General features: G+C 38.6%; 1 protein-coding gene across 4 annotated transcripts in view; it reads left to right on the forward strand.

The window, feature by feature from the left end:
• The window catches only part of UBAP2 (ubiquitin associated protein 2), a 184,234-nt gene that overhangs the window by 13,803 nt on the left and 149,872 nt on the right, over nucleotides 1–20,559 (forward strand). For 3 of the 4 annotated variants that reach the window (XM_054283484.1, XM_054283485.1, XM_054283487.1), the window contains exons 2-6: nucleotides 6,391–6,530; nucleotides 10,446–10,523; nucleotides 12,135–12,245; nucleotides 16,043–16,196; nucleotides 17,908–17,985. In XM_054283484.1, the coding sequence (XP_054139459.1) occupies nucleotides 6,432–6,530; nucleotides 10,446–10,523; nucleotides 12,135–12,245; nucleotides 16,043–16,196; nucleotides 17,908–17,985 (520 nt within the window). In that variant the 5' untranslated portion in view covers nucleotides 6,391–6,431. Of the gene's footprint in view, nucleotides 1–6,390; nucleotides 6,531–10,445; nucleotides 10,524–12,134; nucleotides 12,246–16,042; nucleotides 16,197–17,907; nucleotides 17,986–20,559 lie in introns of those variants that run through there. The other variant, XM_054283488.1, reaches the window with a different exon arrangement.

Consider the following 20,559-nt stretch of genomic DNA (forward strand, 5'->3'; position numbering starts at 1 on the left):
CTAACTGGATGCTAACAGGTGTCTGAGAGGTTGAACATGAAGTGTTCCTCAGTAAACGTGATAGAAGCCTCTTTTCTTCCAAGATAATTATATATTCAAATGTATACTTTTCTTCAAAACTCTCCTGAGAGGCTGGGTTTTTTTGTATTGTTTTTAAAATACCTATAGAGAATTGTTTCTAATTTTTTTGATTGCATGCATGGGCTTGACCGGGACCAAGTAGTGCTCTACTGGATCCCAGAAAAACAAAATATATTTCTACCTGTGCTGTAATGGTGCCTATCTACTAAAAGCAAGTTCCCCCTTTCCTCATGAACTTGATCCCTGTCCCTCTTGTCAGATTCAGCAGTTGTATAGCCACATAGTGTTCCACTGGATAAGCTTGTTGAACTGACTGATTGTTTTGTTTTAGAGGCTTTAGTTTGCTCCTGCGTGAGCCTGCTGAACCGACTCCCTCTGCAGCTGCAGGGTCATTAGCCCAATTGAAGGAAAGGAGCAATATTTTGTGGTTAAGGAGTGGGGGAGCAGGCTTGCCATTTCTGGTGATTGCTCACAGTTGTGTGGTATTAGATGTGAGCTGATACTTGATTTTAATGGAACAAACTGTTTGGGTTCTGCCCAAGCTATGGATTGAACTTCAAGTGAATATAGAGCCAGGTCCCAAAGGGGAACTAAACCTCCAGTCCAACCATGGGTTTTTTTGACCTTAAGTGTGCTCAGCCATCCTTTACTTGCTTGAGAGACTTCAGGAGGGTTGTGTTGGTTCTGGTTGCAGAGGATAATGATTTTCAACTCTGAAAAGCCTGCTAGTTAGTTTGTTTTTTTTTCCCTGGCTGTAATAAACCTTTTTTTTACTAAATACTAGTTAATGTTTTTTCCAATCCTCCTAGTTAATGCAGTGAATTATTCAGTTGGAGTGTCTGGAATCCCCCTGATGGTTGGTTGTCAAAGAGAATTCCTGTTTCCTATATATTTCATTTTTTCATTTTTATTTGGGCCAGTGCAGCTTTTTTTTTTTTTTTTTCCTGTTTTGGTCCTGGTAGGTTTGGGGATTTTTTGGTGTGGTGTGGTGGGGGTTTTTTTTGGGTTGTTTGTTTGTTTTTTCTTTTTTTGGTCTCATGGCAACAGCGGTGGTCTAATCTCTGTTACCGAATTCTGATAGTCCGGAGTATGGTGCTTAGGAAGCAATGTGCATTTTGTCTGTGCCTCTCTGTTCCTTGCAATTTCAGTACAGTTAATCATAATTGTTGGTAACTAGTGCATTTTGCAGGCCCTTGCAAGCATGGGTCCTATGCAAACATATTAGTTCAGAGAGCAGAACCTGATTCCTTGTGGATACTGATGTCTGAAACATAAGGTCAAGTTCTCTGAATGTTTTAGGACATTCACTGCCTTTGATTGTCCAGAGTCACTCAGGTGCATACAGACAGCAGTGGAGCTGGGTGAGTTTTGCTAATCAGTTTTTCACAAGTCTGAAGATTGACTTGGCTGTCTGGAAGATAAAGTCCTAGGTGGAAGTTAGTCAGACTTCTCTGATTTTGATGTGATTGATTGTCTTACCTATTTTTTTTTTTTTTTGTAAATACCAGTTAAAGTTGCATTTCTTCCTTCAGAAATTTCTGTATGAACAAGGGTATAAGTTGCCTCAGAAGCTTCAATATTTTTAAAGAAATTATGAGGACAAGTCTGCAGGATGTCTGTTGAGTGTAGCTGGTAGATTTTGCTTAAAACTAGAGAATCACCAGTATATACTGAAATGTGAAGCACATCTCTCAGTCAGACACACTGGGATAATAGGAAAAAACAGAGGATTAAAAAAAATAAAGTTAATTATAATACCTAGCTTCCATGGTTGAAACATGCTCTACTACTAGAAAATGTGTTGTGTTCAGTCCTTTGTCCACATGATACTTTTGGCCTCTGAATATGTGACCAGCTTTTACCTAACTCCAGTCTTTTGAGGAGGAGCACTTGCTCTTCCAAAACTTCTAACAAGTGCTGTATTTTATTTGTAAGACGTCTTTGTGTATTTCTTTGTCTTACTTTGCATAGCATATGGTTAGGAGTACTAATCCTTAAAATAAATTCTTTTTTTCTGGTATTAAGGAGAAATTTCTGATTTTTGCAGATGGGAACATGTTCTTAGCTAGTTATAGATTTGCCTAGCAGGATAATTGTTTCAAGTAACAACTTGGAGGGCTTTCAAAAGATGAGTAAGAATAGTCACTTGGTTATTGGTTATAGTTTGTTAACATGGCTTGTTTATGTATTAGTTTGTGTTTGTGCTGGTACTCAGACTGTCCCCAGCAATACTCTTTCCTTGGTAAAACATAAGAGCATACAGATGGTAAAGTTTCTCTCTCCTTTAGTGTTCTGCCAGTGATGCAGGGCAGTATTTTTCCTATTTGCCATAGAAGACTGTAAGATGAGACATGAATCCTCCCAGGATCCATAAACTCACGTTCAGTGTGGTTGCTTGGGGCAATACAGACCCTGAGCCATCAGCATGGCTCCTGAGGAACATCTGACTCCTGCAAACTCTTTCTGTTTCAATCAGCAATAAAGATGGTGAGATGCTCTGGACAACAGCACTCAGGGGAAATGCATTACATCGATGCTTTGCAGACGTAATTTTTTTCTGCTGTTCTTTTCTTCCTGCTCATGTAATCCTACAGCTGGAGCAGTAAAATCTGAGCTCACTGTGCATATACAGTAGTTATGCCCTCCTGAGGCAGTGTCCTGCAGCCTTTTCCTAAGCCTGTCACTGTGAGAAATCTTTGACTGGTAGCTTTATATTTTAAATATAAAAAAGCTATCACATTTTTAAGGTGTTCAGAGAGGTCTTTCCATGGTTTATCACAGCTCCTTGTCCAGGAATCAAGAAAGTAACTTACTTGAGACTGCCTCAGGAAAGCAATTGAAACTGCAGATCTTTTTTCAACTGAGGAAGTGAATATTTAACTTCTAGAGGAATCTTGAAAGTCAGTTGCTGTTGCTATTGCTGTGTCTGTTCCTGGAAGTTCAGTAATAGATTTCCTGTATCTTGGGGGCTTGCGACCATGTCAAACCAACTTTTGTCCTCTGTGTTTCTAGGTTTTCTGATTTCTAAGTCTAAAAGGCTTAGAGTTTTTGCTGAAGGAAGATAGAACAACATACCACAGAAAACATCATAATAGCTTTAAAAACTTGCTATTTTTGTTGATATGTGTTCAATTAATCTTTGATTATTTGCCTTTCTCTTTTCCTTTTAAAATCCAAAGCAGAAACACAAGTAAATGTGTTGGATAAGACAAGGGATGAAGACTTTGGAGGTGGGGAATTTGGTAGTTTTAGGAAGGGTTAAATGATAATATTTTGTTCCTGCTTTTTTAAGCTAGAATAATCCTTGCCATTCCATGTTAGCCATTTCTGGAGCTGCAGTTGTAGTATAGGTCGTTGGACTAAAACATGCTGTACAGACAGAAAACCAAAATAAAAGACAGAGTTGGGATAGCTTTCATCATAGATTCTTCTGTTGCTTTCCATTTTTAATGGAAATTTTTAAACTGCAGTCATAACTGATGATAAAGGCATTTTTAAATGTTAGTTTTGTTTGGGTTTTGGTTTTTGTTTTTTTTTTAATTAGTAAAGACAACCTTGGTCTGTGGGTACTAGGTTACATCAGTGAAAAAAGAAAAAAAGTTTAGAGGAATCTTGTGCATATTCATTAATTGTCATGAGAATAAAGGCACTGCTTTATACAAGAATTTTGGGAAGCCCTCTCTTTCTTTAATACTTTCTCCTTTTTTTCACTAGTGCTCTGTACCAGGATATAGAAAGTGATGAAAATAGTATTAGGTTCATTTAATATTTTATATGTTTTTTCAAGTACAGCTGTTTTGGTTACTTATTAGAATTGCAGTGTCTGCAAGGTCAGGTATTAACTGCTGGTGGGGGACTTCTGCACTGCACCCGATGCTGACATGGAAGCTGAAGCATCTGCTTCCCTGAATATTTTTTTAATCTTTATTAAATAGAGTTTAATTAAGAGTTTTCTTCTTCCCAGTCTCAAATCATATTTCCTCATTTGATCTACAGTTAAAATTAAGTTCATCAGTTTGTGATATCCTGCTCATTACTGTGACAGCTGCCTGCCAAACAGACTTGATGAAAACGACAAGTTGGAGAGAATAAGAAGCTGCTTTGTGAGCAAGAAAATGTTCTTGTTCAGCCCCATTTAATTAATTAATAATATCCCACTTATGCTCAAAACTGTTGTCACTGTGATAATTTGGAAGCAGTGCCTCCCTGACTCTGCAGTAGGTGTGGCTGGGCGCGAAGCCTCAGCCACGTGTCCCTGCTCAGGGCAGTGTCTGAGGTGGAGCGCAGCCCTTTATACTTTGCTGCATTCCATAGAACATGGTGTCAGTAGCTCAGGTAACTTTTTGTTTTGGCTGTATCTGGCGTTCTTGTCAGACACAATGCTCTGAAGGTCTGTGTGTTCTGGGCCTTAGAACACAGTGCACTTAGACTGCTTTAAGGGACTGTGACATAGATTGGCTTTGTTCAGTGCATTCAGAAAGTTGTAGAAACACAGGATTCCAATACAGCTTATAACTGCAGTCAGTTCCTGATCGAGTATATTTCTTATGGAAATACACTTTCCTCTCAGACATTAAAGCATTATTGAATGTTTTAGCTAGTACATAAATAGATTCAATGTCAGGGTTCAATTTTGACCAACAGAAATGTATTTTTAAAGAAGAGATTTAGGTGATAATGTAGTTAATTGTCCTTTTGATTGTAGGTGAGGCTCTGGAGTATCATGAATTGGTATTTAATCTGAAGCATCTCATTGCAGCTTTAATTGTTTAATGTGCATTACTTGTGACTGTCAGTGATTCTGTTGGACATTGAAGAGGTCCCAGTCCATGAGATTGCAGTGTGCTCATCTTCCTGAAGAAACAGGAGACTGAGGGGGTCCTCATAGCAGTCTACAACTTCCTTGTAGTGGGAAGAGGGGGGAGGAGGGTCAGATACTGATCTCCTCTCTGTAGTGACCAGTGACAGGATCTGAGGGAATAGCCTGGAATTGTGTCATGGGTGCTTTTCTTCGGGTATTATAATAAAAGTTCTTCACCCAGGGGGTGGTTCGGCACTGGAGCTGGGAAGTGGTCACAGCACCAAGCCTGACAGAGCACAAGACGTGTTTGGACAATAGTCTTGGACACATGGTATGACTTTTGGGAATGGTCCTGTGCTGGGCCAGGAATTGGACTTGGTGATCTTGATGAGTCCCTTCCAGTTGAGCTTCTGTAACTCTGTGGTTATTGTGCACTGAGCTCAGTGCTAGGCAGCTGTTGCCCTAGCAAGTTTTGTGTTGAGGCCTGCTCATATAATGGAAGTGCAGCAGAAGCACTTTGCTGTTTGTTTGTATGTCTCCTTCTGCCCACGTACACCTCTTGCAAATTGTCCTTACTTCCAGAAATTTTCAGTTTTACTTTCTGACCTTTTGGGGACAGAAACCAAGCAGTTGAATGTGAGCATTCTAACCATTTGAAAGATCTGTTGCAGTTGCCATAACTGCAATAAACCATGCTCATTGATTAGTCCTGTGCTAAATGCTCTACAAACAGGGGGAATAATAATGTCTTGTTTCAAAGTAATTTTCGTACTACAGAACAAATAAGTATGAAAGCTGAGAGCTACAGATGGGGTAACAATGATGTGGGGGGTGGATTTGGGGTTTTTTTGGGGTTTCTCTGTTGCCATACAGCCACAGTATGTTTAAAGCAGGGTGATAGGTAGTTTTATAAATTGTTTCTGTAAATATGAGGAAGAATAAAGCAAAAGTACTGGCTTTAGAGGCTGGATTTAAACCTAATAGTAATAATTTCTTTTATAAATGAAAGATGAGAAGCAGAGTTGGAATTGGCCATGACCTCCATGAATGTGCAGGAAAAGCAGTTTTGTTAGTAGGGAAAGGAGGAAGTATCTAGTTCATGAATACGATTTTTGTGTAGTGTTCTGAGTGGATGTGAGAGCAGTTAAATTCCAGGCATCAGAACTAGACAGCAGGTATTATAGAAAATTGAGTGATGCAGCTGGAGCTAAAAATCAGACTAGCCAACAGAAAAGTCTGTATATTAAATAACTAGAAAAAGCTGTGAGATCTAGAAGTACAAATTGACACAGATTCCAGTCAGTGGATAAAAAGGCTTTCTATCCACTGCATTTCCCCTTTTAGTGTTAAAAACTGCAGTAAATCCAAAAATAGTGTATTAAAGCTGCTTTCTCATGAGTCTCTGTATAGAATTGGTAGTAAAGGCAGGAGTTCAAACTATTGTACTTATGTTATTTGGTTATTGAATCAGTATCCACCTTTAACTCATGCTCTTTTTTTTCTTTCAGATTTTGTATTTTGTACATACATTGTTTTGTATATACTGTATATGATGACTTCAGTGGGCAGTGAACGTACCCGGGGCACTCGGGACAAAATGCAAATTTCAGCGGCACAGCCGACACAACCACAGAAACAAGTAGTGCAGGTATGTGCTACTGTATCAACTTCTTTGACTTGAAAGTGAGCATGTAATGATACAAGTTTCTTCCCTGAGTCAGTAAAAGCTGAAAGCAGATGGGGTGAAAATACATGGTTTATTTTGGAAGATTATGCTTGATTACTTGCATTAATTGCTCAGTAATGCAGCACAGTGCTAAGTTATTCCTGTGTTGTCTTTAAATGAGTTTTGTGTTCTTCAGCAATGTCTCCTGTCAGTGAGGAATTTGATGCCTGTGTCAGGATTTCTGTCCTGTGACCTCACAGTCTTCAGATCTCAGCTCTTCTGTCTGCCAGCCTCCTGATGCTAGATGATTTCTGGTCAAGGGAGAAATTTGAATGGGTAGGAGAAGCTTCGTTAGATGCGTGTTGTGATCTACAGCATGATTCAGTGTTTCTTCAAGTCACAAAATCCTAAACTTACTGTGCAATGACCCCACCGAGTGAACTGGTCACCCCCTGGCAGACTAAAATTTTCAGTATCTGTTAGATGGATATTAAGTTTCACCCTACTGATACTGATCCTTGGCAGCAGTAGTTGCGTGCTTGTCTGGGTTACAAAGAGTGCAGAATGTTTCTGCTTCTGGCAACTCAGTATTCTCTTGACAGATACATCTCAGAATTAGTCTGATTTCAAAAACTGTCTCAGTTCTTTGCTGGCGTGTGTGTATCAGTCTGGAGGTGATACACACATGAGCTCTATAGACAACTACTGCCTTCTGATTTTTTTGGGACTAGTCTTTAATATGGAGACCCTCTTGCTCTGTTTTGCACAGTATTAATCATGTGACCCCAAACCCTGGTCATCTCCTGGGGCTGCAGCGCTTGGCATAGCGGTGACTCATGCTAATGTGTGGATTTAGAAAGTGACTTTCAACAAGTGAGTTGAATTTGGTTTTATTTTAAAATAAGGCTGCAGGAGTATAGTGAGCAGCCTGGCAAAAGTGGTGGCTTCCCCTTTTCAACATTTTGCAAGACAGCACTGGAGTGGTTTGCTTGATTGGGTTCCCTGGCACGAGGTAGACATAGGCAAATAGGAGGAAGTCCAGTGAAAATCTGCAAAGATGGTTGTTAGACTGAAACAGGAGAAATGAGGGGTGGCTCAGGGATCTGTGTGTTTTCAGCCCACTAAGACAAGTGTGTTCTGTTCAGGTACTTTATGAAAGGGTATAGGAAAGGTAGAAACTAACTGTTCTCAGAGAGCAATTGGCACAAGCTTGAACACTGGTAATTCCTGCTCTTAAAAGTAAAAAAAAAATTACCGAGAGTATGGTCATGGTGTATTTCTGTAGGATCTTTCCAAACTATGGGATTCATTGATTTTAGACATTAAGACATTTTCTGCATTTTGTCCTTTTATCCTGTCTTTTGCATAATAGATACTGGTTTGATCACTTCAGTGGAGAAGGTGGTTATTTCATACATAGTAGTTATGTTTTAATGCTCCATATATTTAATTGTTGAGATACTAGATGGACCTTTCTGCTTAGTCAGTCTGCAGATCAGCAGAAGTCTCTGGATTTACCTGTTTAATCACCAATGATTCATTTTTCTGAATGTAGAATAGTATTTTCCCAAATGGATATTCCAGTGTGAAAATATCACATTGATCATCATGTCAATTATTTAACAAATGACATCATGTTTCTACTACATTGCTTCTGGATAATAAATGTGCCATTTTATTGTAAGATGTATGTCTATTACTGTCACTTAATCTTGGGTTTGGCACACTTCTGTTTTCTGGTAGTTTGAAGCTTTTAGTTTAAAATTTCTTCCACTCTTCTACTGAAAAGGTACTATATCTTGTGAGGTTGAGTAAAGTTCAGGCTGTTTTGATATACTACTACTTTCTTAGTCACAATTAAAACTTAATTATACTCTTGGTTAGGATGCTAGAGCATCCATTCGAACAATGGCGCCTTCAAAATAAAGAACCACTACATGCTGGAGGAAAGGCCAGAATTCTTTGTGGCAGTGGTCTGATGTTTTTGTAGTCATCTGGTGGTTTTTGTTGTTTTTTTTTTTCCTTCCGAATCTTCAATTCCATCTGAGTGAAATCCACTGGCATAAATATGAGTGGTATTGCACCTACAAGTTTCTAAGCTCTCTGCTTACACAGGAAAACTGAAGATGCTGCCACATATTCATAATTCTACTTGAATTAGTATGTTTTTGTCTTCTAATGAGGGCTTGAAGAAAACATTTGTTTATGGAAAAAATAAATCTTAGTGGATTCCTGATTTTTGGTAAGATATGCCATCATATCTCTACAGAAGTTATATTGTCTGAATGTCTTTGCTCTGGTTATTTTCAAAGAAAATCGCTTCACTTGCTTAAAAGTCTCAGTGTGTCTGTGGAGGCTGTAATCAGAGTGAGAAAATGAATCAACAAAACTTAAATTCCTGAAGCCAGTAGACATTTTGGTTCTGCTGTCTGCTGAGTTCTCAGCAGTCACCAAGAACAACCTCCTTTGCTCAGAGCACCACACTGACAGGGTTCTGTGGAAGGTGGAACTGGGGAGTTCCAGAGCAGCCCCTTTTACCCAGTGGAGTGACATACGAGGCTGTCAGCATGACAGGCTGAAAAGGTGAAGTAACCCAGAGTGTACAACTGTTACAAATGCTAATTCTCTTGGAGCGTTGTCTCTGAGCACAGATGTCACTTCCCTCAAGGAACTGTGACAGCTGCAGTAACTTTTCAGCAAATAAGCAGCTGGTGGTGTTCGTTGGAGTAATTTTTAGACTCTTCTCAGCATTTGTGCTTGGTGGCCTCCTCTAGAACTTGGATTTGTGGTAAACTGAAAGCCAAACAGTCTTACTCTGATTAGATCTAACCTTGTGAGGCACAGAATTTCATGTGTATATCCTGTAAAGTGGGATGGCAAAAGGTGAGATTGAGCCAGCTGCTTAGGGTGAATCCTTTCCATCAAAAATTCCTGCAGTTGAACTGATCCCACTCAAGAAAGAAGAACCTCTGCAGGCTCAGCAGCCGCATAGTGAGTCCTAGCTCTCTTCAGTATCAGCTTTCTCTATATGCAAAAGTAGCCTCTTCCCTTCGATCAGAAGTCAAATGAGGTCCAGGATCTTGTAGTGCACACTGTTCTTTGGTATTTTCTTGGGAGTGCAGTTTATAGGCTGCAGATGCCACACTGTGAAGTGATGTGTGTGATGTGGTATCTGTGTTAGAGTCCTTTCTCTCTCAGGGGCAGCCGTAGTGTGTTTGGATTTTTTGTACTTGACTGCATCTCCTTCAGTCTCAGCTTTTGTGCAAGTTGCCAGTGTGCATTTTTGTCCAGAAATGTTGCAGAAGCACCAGGTACTTCATCAATAGCAAATTGCTTTACCAGTTTTCTGAGACCAATATTCACTTGTAAAAAAAACCAGTGCAGCTGTTCATGGGCAATGTTTTGAGACATGACCCAAGTCTTTTTAAGTGCTCAATAAAACTACAGAGTCAGATTGTTGTTGGGAGAGCTGTGGAAGGGGATAGGAACAGGGATCATCAGAGATGCGGTTAATTTAGAGATACTATTGCCAGTTTGTTACAATAAAACTCTTAATACTCGAGTAGTAGATCTTAAATAAAAGTGAAAGCATTAATGTAGCTAAAATGTAGTCTTCCCTGGTCCTTCTGTGGTATTGTATGGTAGTCTTGTCAGTACAGTGACCTTTAACTGTATTTCAAATAGATTAGAATTTGTTAAAATTGCTTCTATCCCAAATAACATTTAAAACTATAAATGAGAATGGACAAGATATTGATCCTTCCCCCACAGCATCTCTGTGCTTGTTGTGTTATGTTCTTTTTGAGAACCCATAGGAAAAAGCAAAGACACTGGGATATACTTCTAAAAAGTATAGTTACCTTTTGTGTACTTCATTGGATATTATCTTTTTTTCAGGCAACAGCAGAACAGATTCGCCTTGCTCAGATGATCTACGATAAGAATGACGCAGATTTTGAAGATAAAGTGAAACAAGTATGTTTCATATTGGTACAAATTTTTTTGTCCCACAATAAAATGTTCTAGAACTGGCTTCCATTTTGGAGATAGAGCATCTGTTTCTGGGTTAGATGAAACTTTTTTCAGAAAGACATAAGTTTAACTAGGAAAAGGTGCTCTTATTGCACTGTAAAGTCTTTTTACAAAAAAATTTGTGGTAATACAGCTCTGATGGTGTGGTTTTCAGTGAAGGAAACTATGTAGACCAAACTTTGTTGACAAACCCTTAAGCCAAACCATCAGACATCAGTTTGTGCTGATGTCTCTTCCTCAGTGTATCTCTCTAGTATGATCTTGATGATTAATGATTGTCAGAATGAAGAATGCGTTCAGCTTGTCCTCAAGTACATGCGAGAAAAATGTCACCTGTGTAAGCTGAGTTTGCTAATATCTCGGAAGTTTTCAGGAAAAGTAAAAGTCTAATGATACCTTAAAGATAAATCAAGGTGTTATTTTAAAAAATAAATAATCTTACCTCACAGATCTGTGTATGCATTAAAATTACAGAATTACAGTGTATAAGTGAAATCTCTCACTTCCTCTACAATGGTGAGTGTTGGGTGTTAGATAATCAAGCTTTCATTATCTACTTACACCTGAGACCATTAATTCAAGCAGTCCTGACAACATGGATGTCTCTTGTGGCTATTGGTGATTTTGTCTTGGTGAATACATCACAGCTCATGAAGAACCTAGGAATGCACCCAGGAGGGAAGAATTAGCTTGAATGCATAAATGCAGCAAAGGAGCAGATTTCTTGGTTTCTTTTCATCTCTAAAACTTCCTCTGAAGCACTTTTTGTTGTTAAATGCTTTTTGTTGTTCTTGTTACAAACTAGTTCTGTTGACCTGCCAGATACCAAAAATGGTATCTTGTACTTTGTGAAGCCAAAGGACCCTCATCAATAGTGGTTGTGCCTGTGCTGGTGGGAAGGAGATGAATTAAGTTCTGCATAGAATTTGTTTTACCTTCTGCATATGTATTTCTAGCTCATGTAGGTTTTGTTCTTTAGATGAATTTCCTGAATCCCTTGTGACACATACTCTTCGGGATATACACCATGAGTTCAAGGAGCATAATTCAGAACTAGATCTCCTTAATCGCCTTTGTGACTCTGGTGTGGCCTTATGCTGAAGTGGATCAAGGGAGCTAGTCTGTCTGAAAGATAATGTATTTCTTAGTCTGGATGGTTTTCCAGGCAGATCTGCTCTCTGCCGTGTCTTGCTATATGTCTTTTCTCACACTGGGATAAAGAGGGGCAGTTTTAGTGGAGAAAGAGATAGGATGATACTGAAAGTATTGTTGTCCTTTACACTTAACGTACTGCTGATCTGGCAGCATTTGCTGCAAGCATGCAGAACAGAAAAAGTGTGAAAGAATACTTCCTTGATTACCAATTAATTTATGCTTCTTCCTCTCTTGTCTGAATCCCAAGCAGATCTGTACAATGCAGATTACTTTATTCAGGATATTAGTTTTACTCTGACATGGTAGCTATGCACTTTGTTATAATTTGTGGTCATACTAGATCTTACTTTCTTATGATGGTAATTTAGATATTTTAACATGTCTGACTTTTACTGCCAGCTTATGGAGGTGACGGGGAAAAACCAGGATGAGTGCATAGTGGCACTACATGATTGTAATGGGGATGTGAACAGAGCAATCAACATACTGCTGGAAGGAAGTTCAGACACGGTAAGTTTTACTTCCATGTTAAACTACGCCTTCTGTTTGCTGTGATTTTCAGCTTCTAGAAGGACGTTGGGAAAGTCATGTTTCACAAATTTTCAATTTCCGTGTCTCCATTCAATTTCTTTTGGAGGAAATGGAAACTAGGGCAGCTTCTCTACTGCATGCATACCTTGGAGAAGGCTGAATCTGGAAAATATTGTGGGTGTTCAGCTGGTCTATTGCAGAGTTCCTATGCTTTCATTTATATACAGCAGTTTTAACTCTGCAGCAGAACTCAGTGCTCCCTCAGACACAGGCCTGTTTCTTGCTGCAGGTTTTGTAGTTACTGTGTAGACCCTCCTGAGGCCTGAGACCATTACAAAGGTCAATCTTTGTAAACCCAAGGGCAGGCAGGTATTTTAAGTTACGCACATTCTGTAGGTGTGGGTTGCCGGTTTTGAAGTTGGAGGAGATGTCCACATCTGCAAGTTGTGCTGGTAATGCTACTTATGGCAGAAAAGGATGCAACAAGTAGTTGCTTCTTTAACTGTGTTGCTCATTTGCATGACTTAATTGAAACACAGGAGGAGGAGACTAAACTATGTATATGCAACAACAAATAATGTAGCTTAAAAAGATACTAAGAAAATACGTTTTACTGCAGTTGAAGTTTTTTGCTGGAGAGATTTCTTACAGTTTGTTTTTAAATTAGTTTCTATCTCCTCCAAATTGGAAAGGTAACCTGGACTTCCTTTCTTGATGCTGAACACTCAGTATTTCCTGTGATTTGTCAGGATGTGTACTTTGGTTTATTGTTAATGAGGAAACTCGCCCCTCACACACCCTCTATCTGGGACACACACTATTTTGACTGAGGGGACTTTCTTTTCTATGTCCTTATAATTTTTTATCAGAAAAAAACACAGAAGTGTATGATATTGACAGACTAGGAATAGAGGAGAGCATTTCACTTAAATCTGTCTGGGTGATATGCTGTGTTCTCTCAGACTTACCATGTTTGCCGTTTTTTAGTTGAAAGTGGTTTTCTGATTGGTAGAGAATATTAAATCCTTTTTTACTTCAGCAATTTGTTGTAACTGATCATGACATAGAAAAAGCTTTCTGAACTCATTCATCAGCTACAAGTGATACTGATATGTTCTGCACTTTTGACAAGTCCTTCTTAACCCACTGTTCTCTGTAGACAAAATACAACTCAAAAACAAATATAGAGGACTTGAAGGAGTCAAGGAGGAAGGAGTATTAATTGATGGGTGAAAAATTTTATTTTTGAAAGTTTGTGGGCCTCCAGTTGGAAGGATTTGTTTTAAGGCCCATTATACTTGAGAACAGTTTAACCATGGATTTGACATAAAGTTGTAAGCTGAGGTACTACACATTCTGAATGAAGATTTCCAAATCTCTTTTTCTAGTCTCACTCTACTTTGATGCACTTGCAGTTTTTTTAAACTTAATTTGAAAGATGTGTCCATTCAACTAAAGGAATTTGAAGAGTAAGGAGTGATAGTTAAAATGTCTATAGTTTATTTGTTACTCAGCCAATTTTGTATTAGTCTTTTTTTGTTTGCTTTTGGGGTTTAAAGCTGTGATCTACAAGCTGTAAGTGTGTGACTTTGTAAAGACTTTACTTTTGCAGCAGTTGTAGCAGTCTGACTTGGGCTAGTTAGAGGCTTGTGTATGAGTAGAGAAGGACATGACTTCTTTGCCTAAGCTTGTATTTATTTAACTTCTTAAATCCATTTAATGCTCAGCTGTGTTTTACTTACTAAACCTTTGAAGATAGAACAAAACAGACCTTTCAGGTTTTTATTCTTTCCATGTAAGAACAGGAAAACAAGAATTATCTGTTACAGATTTTCTCAAAGGTCAGACCCACTGCTATCATTTGGGTTGCCTCAGGCATTGTCAGCTGAAATTTTAATCAGTTATCTCCCTCAGAAAGAGAGACAGCTCAATGTGTGACAGATCCCCATGCTCAGAAGTAGCACCATCCTCTATTTTAAACGTCATGCTGACTTTCTCAAGGCTTTCCTCAAAATTGTATTGTGGGAAAGCATGGATCTGATGCTTTTGTGATCATCTTTTTACTGATCCTTCCTAAGTTATTTTGAATCTCACTCAGGAGAAGCTGCTTCCTCTTCATCTTTGCAGCCTTATCCAGTTTTGGGTGTTTCCTGAAATGGTCAAAGATATTTTGGCACCAAGCCCATCAGTGAATTAGTGCATTCTGAACTCTACAGACTTGGCTGTTCAGTTGTCAGTGTAGGTATCTTTCCTCCTGAGAGGTGTGTGAAGCACTAGGAATGTTTCAATGCAGTTACACCAGCTGTGGTAGATGATGCCATGTGGTACTTACTCGGGGAAGCAGCTTTCTGCCTCAGGGATAAGGTGGTGGTGTTCAAATGTGTATAGTTTTGTACCTCTGATCAGCTCTGGCTGGACTTCACCAAAGGTGGTTTAGTGTTCTATACTGGAGGTGGAACTGCAAAGTGATTTCATCTTTCTTTCTCACCAGTGCTATGCCAAAAAATGAGAGAGTAACAGTTCTCTTTGTTCTTATTCTCTCAAAGAAGACTTTGTAACACTGTGTAAACTGCTTTGTTACCTGCTTTCTTCCTTGCACTGGCTTCCTAGGCAGCTTGAACTAGCTGGCCATGGTCTGACTCCTCAGGGCTGCTGAGTTGCTGTTGGTGGAACTGAGAGATAAGACAGGACTTAACATTACTGGTAGACAACCTTTTTTGTTTGATGTAGGTGCCTGTCATACGTCATACTTCAGTGCTTCACAACAATTTTTATGTGCAAATATTCTGATATTTAATATCTTAAATAATATTCTGATATTTAATATCTTTAATATCTTAAATAATAAGCTCCTGGAAATGGGGACATACATGTAAACCTCCCTGCCATCTTAATGATTTGCAAATAATACCTTTTCTTCTTACTTGCTTTGCAGCTATGGCTTAATAGACTAACCATGGAATTGCATAATATAGGAGTTGCTGAGCTATTCTTGGCAAGTGTTTTAGTAATTTTATTTTCAACTCCTACAGATACTCCTGTGGAGCTTATAACATCCTTGAATTTATTTTGAAACTGAGTTTAAGATTAAAACAGAAGCCTGATATTTGGACCTTGATCCCGTGTCTTGTTTAGACATAGCTTTTCTTGTGTTTTGCTATGTTTGATGGTCTATAGCTGTTAAGAGTGGATGGTCTGGCTTATCATCAGTTCTCCCAAGCTGTTGTTTTGCCATTCTGTCTTCTGGGGCTTAAATTCTAGTGTGCCTGGATGAGAAGTTTTTCTTTTCTGTTTGGCACTTTTTTTTTCCTCCTCTTAGGCCAGATACTTAGTCTCATCAATCTTTTGTTCAATGATACTTACAAGGGTTTTTTGGTTTTTTTCTTTTTCATTTCCCTGGGAGAAAAAGATAGCTTTGTTCATGTTCCCATGCTAGATTTATGGATATATTTGAGAGGAAAACTGTTGCGTGCCTTGCAGATGTTCTGTGTTACAATAGTTCCAGTCTTCCTTGAACTAGTAAAAGTCTATTATAGCCAGAAATATTTGGGGTTCTCATATTCCCTAAGACAATTAAACTTAAAAAACTTTTTTTTATCATCTCTTTGCAAAAATACAGCCTGTCTTTCCATTTATATCAGTGTCATTTGCATTTGTGACATTATGCAAATACCTGGGTTTTTTCCATGAACTGGAGGGGTGTGGGGTAGAAAGTGTGCATTGAGAGGTGTCTCCTCTTTTTGACTTTTGTGTGTAATTCTATTCTACCCAAATAGACTTCTTGGGAGACTGTAGGGGGAAAGAAGAAAAGCCTTGGAAAGGAAGGTTCAGAAAACAAAGAGAACAGAGAGAAACGAGGGGACAGAGAAGTGAGTCGCGGACGGGGAAGTTCCAACAGACGGGGAAGAGGAGGCAGCCGTGGACGAGAGTGTACGTATAGGGCTTAATTTTTAAAGATTGAGACGCTTTTCTTGCAGCTGGAACTGAGTGAGCTAAGAGCGAGTGCTTAATGGAGCAAAGTCCGTCCAACTATTGCTCAGCGTTGAAGGGATCATAACTTGTTTGTGCCACAGGTATGCTTGGTCTGTCTATGTGACTTGGTTTTGGGATGGTCTGTACTTGTTCAGAGACACTCAGTGTAACATAAGTCTCTGGTCTTGTTTGATTAATTGATCTTGTGCAATTTGCTGTTCTTCATGTAAGTTTTAGAATTGACTCTTTGTAAGTCTGCATGAGAACAAGTATGTCGCTGCGCAGCTGATACACTTTTTTATTTCTTTTAATGAAAAAATTATCCAGCTTTGACTCCATCTCCTTTTATGAGTGGGAGAACCTGAAGATGTTCTCATCTTCTCATAAGGGGAATGAAAACACTGGGATGATTATTAATCTCTAAATATATTTCTCACATAAATCAACCAAAGGTGAGTTTCTGCAACAGAGAAAATTCATTGTTAGTTGAAACATTGAAAGCTTTGCTACAGTTGCAATAATACATTGTACAAAAGCAAACTGATGTTTCCAAGTTTGAGAGAGTCACAATAGATCATGATCGGATACATGTTGCTTTTTTTAGCTAAGTTTTGTCAGCATTCTCAAAGCTGTGCGCATTGTCTGTATTGGCTGTTTGCCACACTGATGGATGAGAAAAGAAATCAGAATGGATACAATATGTTTAGCTTTGCACTTATAAGCAGGAAAAACATTTACAGTATTAGCCAACTCATGTTATTCATAATTGGAAGATATTCAACTATTGTGCCAATATAGATGCTGTGAATTTTCTTTTTGTAGGATAGAGTAAAGTCAAGATGAAAAAATGTTAATAAAACATGGAGCTGGACTTAGAAAAGTATAAATTAGATCAATCAAAATGAAAGCGAAGGGCAAATTTTTTTTACCAGAGACAGATGCTGCCTTTCTCTTTTTGTAAACTAGAATTAAAGAAATTTCAGGTGATTACCAAATCTTGTTTTTTTTCTTCCCAACTTTATGTCCAGGCATTTTTGGTTTTATTGTTGCTGTTAGGAGAAATGCAGTACAAAGTCTCAGCAGTGAGTGTTTCAAGAGGCCAGTTTTATTGGAGTTTTTTTTCTCCTTCAAGTAGCCAGCTCTATTTCAAAGCACCTTGTCGGGAGTTTACCACAAACCACTTAGGATGCAGACCTTTTTTAGTCCCTTACCTTAACCCAGTCATCATTGTTTTAAATAAAGAGGAGAAATCCTTTTCCATGCTTCTACAGGGATGCAGTATGGCCAAAAAGGAGAAGAGTTGGTGTTACTGGTTATCCTTTATTTTTTCACTGTTGTCAACCAGTGCATTATCTAGGAAACCCAGAATAAGGCAGCTGTATTTCCTATCTCATTAAATAGTGTAGGCTGCAAAACATGGCGCTTGTAGAGGTTTGTCTCCTGATGGACTTCCTTCTTATATTTTGCTTCCTAATTGTCCAGTACAAAGGAAACAAGAAAAGATAAATTGCTTCTAGCAAGGCCTCAAAGAAGAGGGGTAATTGAGATCTGTTGACCATCCCACCTGAAAATTTTGCTGTTTGTTTTGAAGGGTTCGGGTTAAGCAAATGGCTGTATTGTCTCAAGTAGCAATCTCTAATGCTTCTCTTAAGCTGTCCTCTCTCCACAGTTAGAGCTGAAGAGAATGGAGTGGACAACAATCAAGGAGACAGGCCTTCAGACCGTGGGAAACGTGGCCGTGGGAGAGGTGAGATGGTGGCATTGTTGTGGGACTGGCTCTGCTTTCATGTCCTGAAAAGGAACTCTCCCATTTGTTTCTCTAAATGCTTCTTCTTAAGCATTTTTTGTTTATCCTTTGATTCCATATGCACTTCAGCCACCTTGTGCTTGCGTACATCCCATTCCCTTACCCTTTATCATTTCTTGGTGTTGGAACAACTTAAAAAAAATTGACAGAGATCACTTCTATGGTAATTTCCTGTGTGGCAGGCAGCTGTGCACTGGCTATGGAGAGCTGTTTTCCCAGACTGACTCATGCCAGCCTCCTGTGAGTGGGAGTGTGCTCACTCAGGGTTCCTCAAGATGTACTTCAGCAGCAGGAGAGCACAAGATTCCATCTGTATGGCTCTTGGGGAAGGATTTGGTGTACCTTTTCTTGTAGCATTTCCTTGCGGTGTCTCTGGTTGTCAGGCTTGCCTTCTGCTTTTGGTAGCCAATCAGAGAAAGAACAAGCCACCTTAGAGACATTTTGCTATGAAAAAGAATTCGACATGGAAGAGCTGATGAGAACTGTGGAGAAGGAGTACTGTGGAGTTGTAGGTACAGCTCCAATCCTGTCATGTAGAAGAGATGGGAAAATGGATTGGATGGGGAATCAGGTGATATGTATTTGAATTGAATTTTCACTGGTTGCAGTGGATAGAGGCTTGTTTTTGCTTAAAGTCGGAGGAATGAAAATAAATAATCCATGTATGGTGCAGATTATGGGTGGATGAGAGTATTAAATAAGTTAAATTGACGAAATGTATAGCAGAACTACTGTACTTAGTAAGTACTTTCTGACTCAAGAAAAATTCCTTCAAAGGACTCCTTTCTCTTTGGAATGTCGGGTAACAAGGCATTCAGAGACAGGTGCATCCAGCTTCATTGTCTCCAGATCTGCATCTTGAAGGTGTACAAAGATGCAAAGAAGTAACTTCCAAAGGTTTGTGTGTGAGAGTGCCTGTGAATCAGCAAAAACCCAATGGTGTGTGCAGAAAAGTAGCTCTGCAGGACAAGGTGTGGTGTAAGTCACAGCTATGATTTTTGGTATGTTAACAGTTTACACTTTCAGTAGGTAGAATGTGAGTCTTGCAGTTACTTATTTTATAAAATAATCCTTTATTTTCAAATTATAATTATAAAAGTAGGACTTTTTAAAAATGGTTCAGTAAATCTTAGATATTAATTTCAAATGCAGTGGTTTTTGCATTAACCTTACAAGCCATACACTGCTTTTGTTGTCAAAACTGTAGCTTTCTAGATGAATATAGTATATCTCAAACTTCATAATCAGATCAAAATGACCTGTCTAACTGAAGAAATAGAAACTGAGTTTCTAATAAAAAAATAGAGTTTCTATTCAGTGGCTTCGTGTACACAGTATTAGTATATGTCTCTCCTAAATATTTTAGACTGTACTGTGAGCAAAGTATAATAATGAAGTGTCTGTGATAAACCTGTTGGCCAATTACAGGATCATTATATTACAAGTGTGTGTATTCCATGGTAGGAAGTACCTGATTAATTTTACAGTGCAAACCCTTGAAATCCTCAGGAAGTTTTAGAAATCTGTGTAATTCGGTTCTTATAATTTCAGGGATACGCGGCCTTCTTTCTTTGGATATTAGTAGAAATAATAATAATAAAAAGCTTCCTGCCAATTTATTCTGTAGTCTTTCTTTTCTGTTACACAGAATAGTGAAATGAGAGATAACTCACTTCAGCTGAAAGTAAACAGATTGCTGGTAGTCACCACAGAACCCATTTTTAGAAATGTTTCATGCAGTGTGTGTGTAGAAATCTAGGCACTGGATATGAAATAAGGGGTCAGTTAATTATCTGAACAACACACTCTATTTTAAGCTACCTTCTCAGGCAGGAGTTATCTTACTGGCTACCTTCTAGGAGATTTGCTGGGCCATCATATGTATTACTCCTTCACAGTATAGAAACATAATTTTCAAAAATGATAAGCAACTGAAAATAGCTAAAACGGGATTGACACAGAGGTGGTAGTGTGCTGTTCACTGAGAGGGAAAAACCTTTATACTGAATATTTCACATTTGGTGTGTAAGGCACTAGTTTAATCTGACAGTAGATCTTCCATTAATGACCTTGTCATGTTCCTTCTAACTTCAAAGGGTAGTAGGTAAATAGAGTGCAAACACCACTGTGTGGTGGTATGCAGGGCGTCAGGGATTTGAAGCATATACAAATTATTGACTCATTAACAGAATGTAAAAATATATCACAGCATGTGTGACAGGACACATCTCAGCTATAATTGCTCTAAGCTAAATCTTTGCTTGTTAAACTAAGAGTGTAGACTTTGTATTGAAATCAGGGAATATCTTGTTTTAAGATGCCTTCTCATCTGTGCTTCCTTTTAGAATCAAATTTCTTGCATTAACCTAATTTAAATGTAAGAAACACTGTAATGGTAATGAGTTGTAATTGTATCCAAGTGATTATATTTGTCAGTTTAGCAAAGATTTGTGACTGTCTAGAACGGAATCTCCTGAAGAAATTAAGGAGGCAGATGGTTATGTGTTAGGATTA

The sequence above is a fragment of the Melozone crissalis genome, unplaced genomic scaffold (genome assembly GCF_028551555.1).
Source record: "Melozone crissalis strain CALT ecotype California unplaced genomic scaffold, PUWL_Pcris_2 ptg000036l_1, whole genome shotgun sequence".
Taxonomy (NCBI): domain Eukaryota; kingdom Metazoa; phylum Chordata; class Aves; order Passeriformes; family Passerellidae; genus Melozone; species Melozone crissalis.